This window comes from Aspergillus thermomutatus (genome assembly GCF_002237265.1).
Source record: "Aspergillus thermomutatus strain HMR AF 39 chromosome Unknown NODE_137, whole genome shotgun sequence".
NCBI lineage: Eukaryota > Fungi > Ascomycota > Eurotiomycetes > Eurotiales > Aspergillaceae > Aspergillus > Aspergillus thermomutatus.
This window is the reverse complement of record NW_020798186.1, coordinates 67,711-79,767: the sequence shown is the minus strand read 5'-3', so window position 1 is coordinate 79,767 and position 12,057 is coordinate 67,711. Positions and strand designations below refer to the sequence as shown.

General features: G+C 50.7%; 1 protein-coding gene across 1 annotated transcript; it reads left to right on the top strand.

Annotated features, from left to right (window-relative positions):
- Window positions 1–906: 906 nt before the first annotated feature.
- On the top strand, window positions 907–5,801 carry CDV56_107174 (uncharacterized protein; the record flags this gene model as incomplete). Its single annotated transcript, XM_026760793.1, has 7 exons — window positions 907–988; window positions 1,133–1,608; window positions 1,734–2,019; window positions 2,090–2,702; window positions 3,026–4,290; window positions 4,576–5,018; window positions 5,079–5,801. 7 exons carry the CDS (start codon window positions 907–909, stop codon window positions 5,799–5,801), a joined length of 3,888 nt encoding a protein of 1,295 aa, XP_026613210.1.
- Window positions 5,802–12,057: the final 6,256 nt, after the last annotated feature.

Below are 12,057 nucleotides of genomic sequence, written 5' to 3'. Positions count from 1 at the left end.
CCTGTTGTAAGCAGCCAGCATGGACAGTGCAGTGACATGGGGCAGCGGCTGCTTAGCTGATAAGGTCGTCGGGTAGAATCCGACTCTTGTCGTGTAGAATACGGTGTGGCGCCCAACGCCTCCAGACTTGTCAATCGGGATTGAAGATCGGGCTGGACTGCCTGATCAGCCTTGAAGGAACGGCGGTCTGTCGCTGTATGAGGCATTTTCTGGAGTTATCCTTAGATGGTTGATGCTGGCATGCGGTGCCAGCGTGGTTGATAGCATGTTTATGTTTACTTTGAAATGGACAATGCGATACAATGCGATGTGATGCGATGCCTGTAAGGAAGCGAAGCAGATTTCTTGAATGGCTTTGTGAATAATAATGTTGAATCCTCATCTGCGTCTGGCTCTGAGAGAATAATGAATATGCGGGATTGATGCTTCTTACGTATGCGGAAAAGGAGTCCGGCGAGTGAATGAGCTGGGGATATTTTTTCATCTCAGGAGGCTTGAAATAATAGTGATGGACCAGAGTGATGCCTGTGGTCGCCTTTTCAAAAGGAAATATGGGCGCCGTGGCCCTCCAAGAACTGAAGTAGTCTACGAGACATCCTTCCTATCAGTGTTGGAACTGCAATTTAGCAGGAGAAACTTGGAGTAGAGCGGGGTTTCTCTTATCCCATTTTTTTCACTTTTTCTGCCTTTCTTCTTGCAATCCTATAAATAAATACAATTGATCCTCCGCTCTATGAAGGAGAAGAAAGATTGCTATCAAGAATCCACAATCATCGTCGCTTCTGGTTTATATACATCCTTGATTCCTCTGCGATATAACTGCAGCGTCGCCAAGAAGGATCTACATTCCTCGCATACTATACATACTGCCACATCTCTACAGGACTACTGCGACAGTCTACGAAAATGTCGTTCTCCGGACGTCGCTTGAGCATTCTGCGTCCCTCCAATCGGCGGTTCTCCCTTGGAAAGGAATTGTCCGAGAATGGTGCGTGTCTCTTCTTGGTCTCATATATATACTTGCGGCTTCGTCTTGATGAAAATACATTGAAGCCGGAGGCATCACGGACTCTATGAGTCCAAACAAGCTTCCTGCAAAGAACAACAAAGCTGACAAGCTGGACTGCTGCAGAACTTCGTTCGGAAACCCATCGTCAGTTCAGAACCGCCCACGAGGGTCACCGTCCCCATGCCGGTCTCGATGCTTCCCGTGCCTCGACGGGTGTCGTCTGGTGTACGGAACGTGCGGTAGAACACGGATACGCAGAGGATCCTTCGTCCTGGGCGAACCTGGGCCAGGGTGCCCCCGAAGCCGACGATGAGATCGAAGGAAGCTTTCCCCGACCTACCAGTATCCCCATCACATCCGCTGCCCGCGAATACGGTCCTACCGCTGGTATCAAACCTCTGCGCGCGGCAGTTGCCAAACTATACAATGAGCATTACCGTCAGGGGAAGGAAAGCCAGTATACCTGGGAGAATGTCTGCATTGTCCCTGGTGGGCGAGCGGGACTGATTCGAATTGCGGCCATCCTGGGCAATTCGTACCTGTCCTTCCCTATTCCTGATTACTCTGCGTACTCGGAGATGTTGACGCTGTTTAAGAATGTGAGTACTCCATAGTTATCGCATTGTCAGGCAGTCTTTGGTCCTTTGGGCGCACCCTGTGCTCTGGAGCTGTCGCATTTAGTGCTCGGTCGAGAACGGTCACTCACGAGCATTCTCCTACATAGATCGCACCTATTCCCATTCCTCTCGCCGAAGACGACCACTACCATATCCACCCCAACAAGATTGCGGAGGAGATTGCTCGTGGAACTTCCGTCCTCTTGACATCGAACCCCCGTAACCCTACCGGGCACTTTGTTTCGAATGAGGAGCTTGCTCAGATCCAGGACATTTGCAGAGATCGTGCAACGCTCATTCTGGATGAATTCTACGGTGGCTACAACTACACGACTGACTGTGATGGTTCGACGATCAGCGGTGCCGCCAACGTCGTCGATGTCAATCAAGATGGTTCGTCAACCTCTGCCCTTCCTCTTATGGATCACAACTATCGAGAGAGCTGCAAGGCTAATTCTGACAGATGTTCTTCTGATCGACGGTCTCACCAAGCGTTTCCGTCTCCCCGGCTGGCGTATCGCCTGGATCGTCGGTCCCAAGGAGTTCGTTGATGCACTGGGTTCCGCCGGCTCCTACCTGGACGGTGGTGCGAATGTGCCATTCCAGGAGGCAGCCATCCCTATGCTCGAGCCTTCCCTCGTGCGCACAGAAATGAAGGCGCTGCAGCAGCACTTCAGAGAGAAGCGTGACTATGTCCTAAAGCGACTGCACGAGATCGGTTTCCGCGTCAAGGATGTACCCCAGGCCACCTTCTATATCTGGCTCGACCTGACGTCCCTCGAACCACCTCTACCCAAGGAGGCCAATATTTCCGACGGACTGAACTTCTTCAATGCCCTTCTGACCGAAAAGGTCATCGTAGTCCCTGGTATCTTCTTCGATTTGAACCCGGCAAAGAGAAGAGATCTGTTCGACAGCCCTTGCCACCATTTCGTGCGTTTGAGTTATGGACCAAAGATGGATGTCCTCGAGAAGGGTCTGGATGGCATCGAGAGGGTGATCCGCCGTGCTCGTGGAGAGCCGGTCGAGCCTCGGGCTGACGCCGTTGATGCTCAGTGGGAGGATGAGGTTGCCGTGTCGGATTAGGCGGTCTCATCGATCAATCTGTCATGTTGTTATTCTTGTCGTTTCATCGCTCTCACACGCGTAGAACATTGTTTCAAAGCCTCCGGTTATGAAGTTGATAAATAAGCATAGATAGATATCCCATTACTGACTATGGCGCTCTAGCTGAAAAAGAGTATCTAGCATCTGACCACTAGATTCAGGATGTATTGTTTCTTCTCCTACTCCATATCACGTGACAGGGAGGTGCTTCCATTGGGATCGCGACCGTAGATGATCGTTCGTCTTCCATCATTCATGTTTCTCGAACTTTGAGATTTCAATGAGGGCGAAGCTGCGCAGCGCAGGACTCTGCGCCCATGACTATGATCCTGAACTTGTACCGCGTCCTCAACTATGCTGCCTTCATTTTCTTTTCCGTCCTGCTAATCTGCCTGATAATCCTCACACCCGTCGACGCCATCTACCAATGCTATAAAACGCACCGGCTCACAAACATCTTCTTCATCACCGGTGCGTATGTGGTGACATTCATCCTCGCAGCGCTCATATATGCGACACGGATCTACACGAATCGTACAGCCCTATCTGCCATCCCTAAAGCATGGATTCCCGTCGAGAAGGAAGATGTCGGAAAGAGCGTCCGCCGGCTGGTAATGGAGGGGCTCGCGCGCAGTGCGATCATCGCCTACCAGGCGCGACCGAGAGATATAGCGGCAGATGGGGACAAATTCGCGGACTATCCGACGCTCCTGGTGGATCGCGACCGGCCGCCCTGGGGTAAGGTCGAACATCCAGGATGGTCGTCTCCTTCGTCGCCCGATCTACCGGACCTGCCGTATCGTGCTGTCGTGCAGGAACTACCGCACCTGATCGAGGCTAAGGCGGTTTCCCTTGCGCCTCCGGATCCCTTTCTGACGGCAGCCGCCCACCATCCGTTCGACACCTCCCTTTCCGATCGTGGACAGTCTGTTCCGGATACGCGAGTTGTGGAAGTACTACGGAGACCTGCGTCGATGGGATTGCGGGAGTATATCCAGCATCTCACGGCATTGAAGCTGGTCAACCCCCCAGAAATCGGGGCGGAGTTTCTGGCTCACTACGAACGGGCTCGATTTTCGTCTCGCGAGCTCCACGAGGGTGAATTCAGGGAGCTGATGCATGTCTTTGCGGACCTCTTGAGAGGGATGACATACCTGGATGCTCGGATACTGGATGAAATCAGAGGAGGAAGTTCTCGCGGTGACAGCGAGTCCCTGATTGGACCCTCCGATGAAGAAGGCGAGACGGATACCATGGAGTTTCTGGACGACAGCGACGCGCTGTCTCTTCGCCGTAGCAATAGCTCGCAGCCTTCGGACGTCTCGTCGACCTGGGAAAGCCGCTCGGTGCATACTGCGCCTACGGCGCCGAGTCGTGGATCGCCGGTCGCATCCAGATATCACGATCGGTACCGCACATTGGCCCCTCCCCGCACGCCGTCGACCCGGTCGCTCAGACGCGTACAGTCGAATGTCTCTGGCAGTTCATCGGGGGGCAGTGTTATTCGCTTGGTTGATCCACGCGGGCCGTCGGGTCTGCCTTATGCTTACAACTTGGGTAACACAAATAGTAGATCATGAGCTTTACTTGTTTGGAAGAAAAATAAATATGCTTAATCCTTGACCTTAATTGTGGCCTTAATTTTCTAGAAGGTAGGCCAATGCTGTCGATTCTCTGCACGTTCTCTGCCTCATGGGCAGATGATGATCGATACAATAACATGACGTGACGTAAGCCAATCGGAGATGGCACTCGTACCTAGGAATGAGACACTGTAGGTAGTTTCCCACATGCCGGCCCATTTTCCGTGCTTGGCACAAAGAGCAACGTCATCTTGATAAGATCTGGATCAAAATATTAATCAGATCGAATCATCCGAAACAATCGCATTGTTGCACGTCACCTGCGCACTTCCATCCAAACCCAGTATGCAGGCTTTTCTCCGCCGAGGCGCCTCGCTATTTGGCTCGACGCCATCCGGCTCCCCCAAGGAGAGCGGGAGTTTCGATGAATTCCGCAAGGCGCCCTCGCACGATGTGCTATTCCCCAGGGTCGACCCGGCCGTCGATGGAGAGGACTGCCTCCACGACTGCGCTTCATGTACGGTGAAGTACCCCGCCAAGTTCGACGTGGACTATGACGATGAGCTCTACGGGCACGTCAACGGGTGGGCGACGCATCTGCTCGTCGCGACGGGGAAGACGGACTGGGTGAGGGATGTTGCGGATGAGCCGGGCAGTTTGATGGAGGCGATCGAGAAGGGGGGACTCGAGCCGAGCAATGGGGTCTGTGTCTTGCCGCATGCAAATGCATTCACGGATGAGTCTGCTAATGTGTATGTGTAGAATCTGAAGCTGTCTGCATCCAACATGCCCGTGCCGGACGAGTACCACCACCACGAGCCCGGAGCGCAGCCGACGGACGTACTGATCCTGCCGGGCTTCACGGTGGTGGAGCAGGTGACTCCGGCTCTGGCGCCCGACCTGATCAAGTACTTTGTCAGTCGCGCGCCGACGACGACCACCCCGCTGGGAAGCATCCCGGAACCCCTGACGAGGACGGACGGCGAGGAGCCGCCCGCTCCGGTGGAGATCCGCTCGCTGACTCCGCTCCGGTCCCGGCCCTGCGGCCATGCAGCCGTGATCCTTCTCTGCTCGCAGCGCACCCGGGACGCGCGGTGCGGGCAGTCCGCCCCGTTACTGCGGCGCGAGTTCGAGCGCCATCTGCGGCCGCTTGGGCTGTACCGTGACCTGAACGACGAGCGGCCCGGCGGCGTGGGCATCTACTTCATCAGCCACGTTGGGGGCCACAAGTACGCGGCGAACGTGATTGTTTACCGGCGCCGGGACTTTGAGTGGTATCGGAAGGGGAAATCGGGGCAGGACGCGGAAGGGACAACGACGGGGGAGGCGGACGAGGGCGCGGCGCAGGGCATCTGGCTGGCGCGCGTGCGGCCGGAGGACTGCGAGAATATCGTCAAGTATACTGTCCTGCAGGGGAAGGTGGTCAAACCGGGGCTGCAGCTTCGAGGCGGGTTTGATCGAGAACGGGGGAAGATTAGCTGGTGATGGGCAGGGATCTACGGGGGAGTGTGGTAGACATTGTAAGTATACTGTGATGATCTCATGACATTGGATGCATATAGAAATGAGAGGCACACATCTCAAGAGAGAAGAGGGTCTTTACAGAGCAAGGATATCTTCATGGCTAAGTCCATTGATGAGGCGTCAATTGTGATGCTATGGCAATATCCTATGCCATACTGGCAATCACATCGAAATGTACTGTAGCCCCCAGAGTATGCTGTATTCCATACATCTTTCCCTCAAGTAATACAGTATACACTGTACACCATACCTTACACCCTCAAACAAGGAATCATCTCTCCTCCGTATCACCGAGATCCCTCGGCCTCACTCAACTTCTCAAGAGCAGGAGTCAAGAGACAGGACAAACGCAGGACTCAAGACAGAAGTCAGATTCAGAACTAAAGAGTCCCACCCCCTTCCACCAAATACGAGCTCCTCATAACCGTCCCAGTCGCAGTATGGTGCCCCCCCCACTCAGCAGCCAGATTAACCCCCACAGAGCTGATAACCACTCAGATCCGTTCGTGCGCGGATCTCTCGTTAAATTTTACTGGAATGAGGTTAGCCCGTTGAGACCTCGAAGGTTAGCATCTGCTGATGAGTGATTAGTTGACTATCTTCTGGGGCTGCTTATGAACCCAGGGCTTGGGTTCTTGATTCCTGAATCATGAATGACTACGGCATAAGTGACTTTCCGAGGTAAGATTGGGAGAGGGCTAGTGCCGGGTGGCCAACATTTGAGATTTCTGAGATTGAGAGAGCGATGATGGAAAGGTCGCTGCCGTTATTGGTGCATCTAGACGACGGAGTTCGAGGAATGTAGGTAGGTAATTTGCAAAACTGCCAGTCTCCGAAATGAAATGAAATGAAATGCAAATCTCCACTGGAGGTCGTAGTCTGGAGATACTGTACACTATACACTGTACTACGGTGAGTCTGGCTGCTGACTGTTGTGGAAGGAGCCTGAGGCGGGAAGCCTAAGTACCTTCCTTACCTTAACCTTAGGCAGGCATTGTGAGATGACACTGCCATGCTTTGATTGGTCGGCGGTTTGTTCCACAGCATTTACGGTTTCTACCACTGCACAGTAAGTTCACAATGTCTTTCTTCCAGTGTATAGAGGCATTGGACATGTTACTCACACCTCTTCTAAAGTATCTCCCATTGATAGTATGAATAGCATTTTCAATGCTCAATGTTCTAATCACAGATTAAGGGGGCTCTGACTACACTGTCCAGCCATAGAGTTGCCGAAAGCTCACCTCATTTAACTACAAAAGTTTAAACGGCCCGTTGGCAGTTGCACAGGATAAGACTTCAAAGTGGAGCGGGACGGCTAGACGGATTCGTGTTACGAGACTTGACTTGAGTCAATCATTGTATTGTGTAACCTTTCGCCTTGTTGGAGGGTAGTACAATGTCGTTGACACCATGGATGGGTGCTCTGCAAGTTGCAACTCAGACCATGGATTGAGAGATGCGCAAGGATAGATGTCGTTGACTCTGTAGTGGTCTTTATCCTGGTTTAGCTGCTACAGAATATCCGGCATTCAATTAGCAGTCTCCCGTTGAAGTCACTGTCATACAAAGAAGCTTAAGGTGTCCGATTGAGTAAGCTTAATTGCTAACTTTTTGATCCCCTCGGACTCGATTCTGGTTCACGGTTCAATCAACGGAAATTAGAAAGTTAAATGAAGGTGCAGATGGAGAAGTACTCCGTAGCCCGTACCCTCGTCCACATGGCCCATGGTAGATATCCTCATCTCATAGCGAATCCCAGCACGAGCCTCAGGCTCAGCATCCACTTGCACAGTCCGGAGTACGTAGGCGGATGTTACTCGGTGGGACCGTTCAAGGCCAATCCATCCTGTCCCGAGTGCAGAGTCCAGATTTGCCTCCTTTCTGGACCCTGTATCAAGAGTAAAAGTGGGTAACAACGTCTCCAACTGCTGTACCGTACTGGAAAACTGACTTCGAATGCTCCACCTTATTATTTAGGGAAGGTCCAAAAGGCATTGATCCTCCAGCGTGGAATTGGTGAGCCCCTGGAAAGAGCACTGCAGATAGGATCATGGAAGCAATCAGGGAATCACCTTGCGGTCACCGAAAGTACGCCGACGAGAGTAAGAAGCCCAGCCCATCCCATGCATGCTTCATCTGCAGTTGCGACTGTAAAGATAGGCATTTTCAACCGGCCCATGGGGCAACCGCCATCTCCAGTAAGACCACTGGATCACCTCGCGGAGCGTTAAGGCGACGAATACCTAGATATTCTTCATGATGCCAAGCATTTCTTCTGCCTCGTCTGCCAGTAGACTTTGTCGCTCTGGTTCTGCAGACGGATATGCACGACCAAGTTGTCCGTACTGTTTCAGAAGAGAATGATTTTCTGGAATGCACCGTGCAGGAAATCACCTCAATCTCAGTTGCCACCTTGAAAATTCAAGTTCACCAGACCTCTCGACGACATGTTGGTAGTACTTAACTTGGCACTCTGAGCTATGTACCTACGAGGTACAAGCTGGAGCACCTATGATATGCATCTGTAGGGCAAGTACTCCGGAGATACATCGGTGAGTCAGTCTACTTGGAAGGTGGCAAGACAGTTGAAGCACAAGCAGGCCACACAGGTCTTGTACTGCGATTTCTTCCATGGCCTATCTCGAGCTGAATTAGCTCCAAATTCTGACGGAGATATTCGGAGAAAAGATATCGGCCCTAGACCAAGGTCTTTTCGCCGCGTCGGAGTATCTTCTCTTCCTAGGAGATACACAATTGGCGCTTTGAGTTTGATTGTCGAAGGTGCTGAGATCCTTGGCGTATTTCCATCAGTTCTGTATGGATGATGGATGGATGTTGGCCACTGTATCGAGTACGGAGTACCTATGTATGGTATGTAAATTTGTATACCTCGGACCACCGTAATACGGAAAATACACGACACACGAGTCAGCCGTCGGAAGCCGTCAAATAACATTGTGGGTCACGACAGACAAAACCATGGAGTTGGCTTGGAGTTTAAGTGGTAGGACCCGTCCCCGTCTGAAGCTTAGAACCAGCTGTTCTGAACTTTGATATGTGGGCTTCAACATCACAAAGTTAGAGATCAACGAACTTACAATTCAGTCCTGGCCAGTCCATGGCCCAAGCTCTCGCATTCTATCCAGATCAGAGTTCAGGGAAGTGGTGGCAACCGGCAATAATTGCTTCACATTCTTTCGGTTCGCTTTGCTCGATCATCAGAGGCCAAAGGCAAATACCAACAGGTGATTCTGCACTCATTGTTGATTCGATGATTTCGAGTGCCGAAAAGCCAAAGTTCGCGACGCCTCCAGCAACACAAAACTTTACTTCCCCTTGCGATTTGCCTACCCATCAGCGCATTACCTGTCCATTTTCATGCGTTGCGTCTTTGCCGATATTCCCATGCGTTGGAATTGTCCGAGACCCTGCATGAGGGGTGGAGATTAAGCCGGTGAGAAAGTACGAAGTAGGCAGTGTAAACATGGCACACAGTAGACAGATGGACGCTCTGCATAGCGTTCTGTAGCTATGACCTAGGGAGCAATCAGCTATGCGGTACGGAGCACATTCAGTATCAAGGGAGACCACATCCCATCCTTGCGGTCAGCTAGTTGCCTCGTTGATCTCACCGAATCCGTTCAAATCGAGGCTACTAGAACTCAATTGTTTCCGTTGTGGATTGTCAAGTCGAAGAGGCTCCTGTCGTCCCGTACCTTAATAAGGTGCTCCTTAATTTTGCTCAGGCTGAGGCAGGATTGAACATCGGATTGATTTGATACTCGTCGGCCGAGTATTCAACTGTATCTCAGCCTCAATTATAAGAGGTGGATACAACCCAGCGATACAGAAGGAAAGTTGGTACTGTCAACCATAAAACCACTCAACTAAAAAGGTGTCTAGACGACCATTGCTAGCGTAGTTGAAATAATAGGACAATAACATGTTCAACTGTCAACAGGTACTTACTGGAATGTTATTATCCTACAAAGACCAATTGCTCGAAACTGTCTAGCGTTCTTTTGACTACGAACAAGCTTACCTAAGGTTTTCCAGGCCAGTGACCGGTATTGCAGATGATAACCAACTTTACGCATTGATGTGAGATATGTTGCAGTTTCACAGACTCAGTAGAAACAGGCAATTAGAGTACGGAGTACATTCTACCTAGATTTCACTAGACCACTACTATTCAGAGCCAATTCACGTCGGGGTCAGGGTGATAATCTCTTACAAAATGGGCGTGAAAGTTGAGGGTATTCTACCTGCATATGGGACTCTCGATTCGAGATTGAACAGCAGTTGATACACGTGATGGAGATGGACAACGCTGCATTAGGCGCCTTCTAGTGACATGGAGTACCTAGCAAAGTTTATTCAACTTGTCATAATGATCAAGGTCCAAGAGAAAACAGCGCAGGAATGAAGGGACTAGGGATTCCCTTAACACTGACAGCTTACACTTACAGAGTAGTACCTTAGTAGTTACAGCTAACGAAAAGGGCACCAATTAGCTGATAACCCCGCGATTTCTGTTCCGCCTCAAAGCAACCAGAGATGCAGCTAGCTGCCAGCTCTGTGCTAGCAGCATCTTTTCTCGTGTCGACGATGAGTCGGGAGCGAATGAGACTCGACTTCCAAATCTCCTGGCACCTCATGACAGCATAATCCTTGCTGAGACAGATAGCTGAGCTCGAATACTCCAAGGGTAACTCTGTAGTTCGGTGTAGACATACGTAACATGCTGGACTATGATGACATTGTGCTTCTACCTTGCCAGACATGTTGTGATCCTCTCTCACTTTCCCTGTAGCTTTCCCATTTTGATGCCGTGTGCTAAATGTGTGAGATACATTGATCGCCCCAATCCCAGTCCACACGGGAGACCGCCAGTTATCTCCGCAGAGATTCTAGGCCTTCAAGTCGTAGTCCGATTTTAGGATCTTGAGTACGGTTAGTCGGATACCCCAACGTCTCCTGTCTTCGGCGTCCTCGATGACCTGTCTACTTGGTTGTTGGGTTAGAATCTCTTGGCTCTAGATCCTAGTGGAAAGTGAAACACCTGACAGGAGCAGACTAACTACCTTACTTAGTATTTTTCGAGTCAAAAGCTGATACCCGAGCTGTACGCGCGACCAAGTATCAGTAACTAAGGTATGGGATGAGATCCCATTATTCCCACCACACGAGTCAATACAGCAAGCAACGGATGATAACCCTCTATTCAAATGGTAATTCTACCCGATATCGATATCCAACTACAACACAGTCTGCACTGGCTGTGCTGTAGCCTGTGTCATACTACTAAACAGGGCGGCATTAATGCCTCACCCCCCATCGGCACATCCTTGTACTAACTAATCCCCGAATCTACTAGTGTCCGTCGTCGAAATTGGTACAGTACCTTACCTCTTTGGTTTCTCACTTATCCAGGTTCCCAGGATCCCCTCTTCCCTGGAAACAATGGATATGTCATTCCCTCCCCTCCCCTCACAAACCAGAAAAGCTCATTTCCCCGGATCCTTTATCCGGAATGTAATGTCACACTCTGAAAGATATCCGTCGATGTGCTTACTGAGAGGACGATCACCAGCAGCATGTACCCTCTTGTTCATTTCAAGTAATCTGTGCGAACCCGCAAGGCATATACATACCGCACAGTGCCTAAGCATAATGCCTGCCATCGCCAGATGTTTATGTGCCGTCGATCGTGCAAGCCACAGAGATGGCGGGCTGGTATCTAACCTACCTTACCTTAGGTCCTTAAAGTATACTGGAGACGAGGTGCTGGATATCGAAAAGTTTTGATTCTCATTGGTCTCCCCCACCCTCCACTATGAACTTTGCAGCAGATAAAGTGTCAAGCAGAGAAAAAGAGTGGCCTTCTGTGACCCCGTCAAATAATGATATGTGTTGTTATTTTCTTTTCTGAAACACATACTGCGTACTGTAAAAAGAAAGAAAAAATTAGTCTGCCTACTTACATGACACTATCTTAGTGGGGAGCCACAAACCGTTCCCTTCCCGATATGTCGATCCTTGGCTGACGTTGCCCGTCCATGGCAAGTAGTGGAAACTGGAAATCCTCGCGACTTGCGACCTTTTTCGACATCGCAAGCTAGAATCTCCACTTGACCCGGAGTCTCTGCGATTCAATTAGTAATGTGATCTTAGATTAGTATGGGGAGCCCTGAAACATAGAAGGGAAACAAGA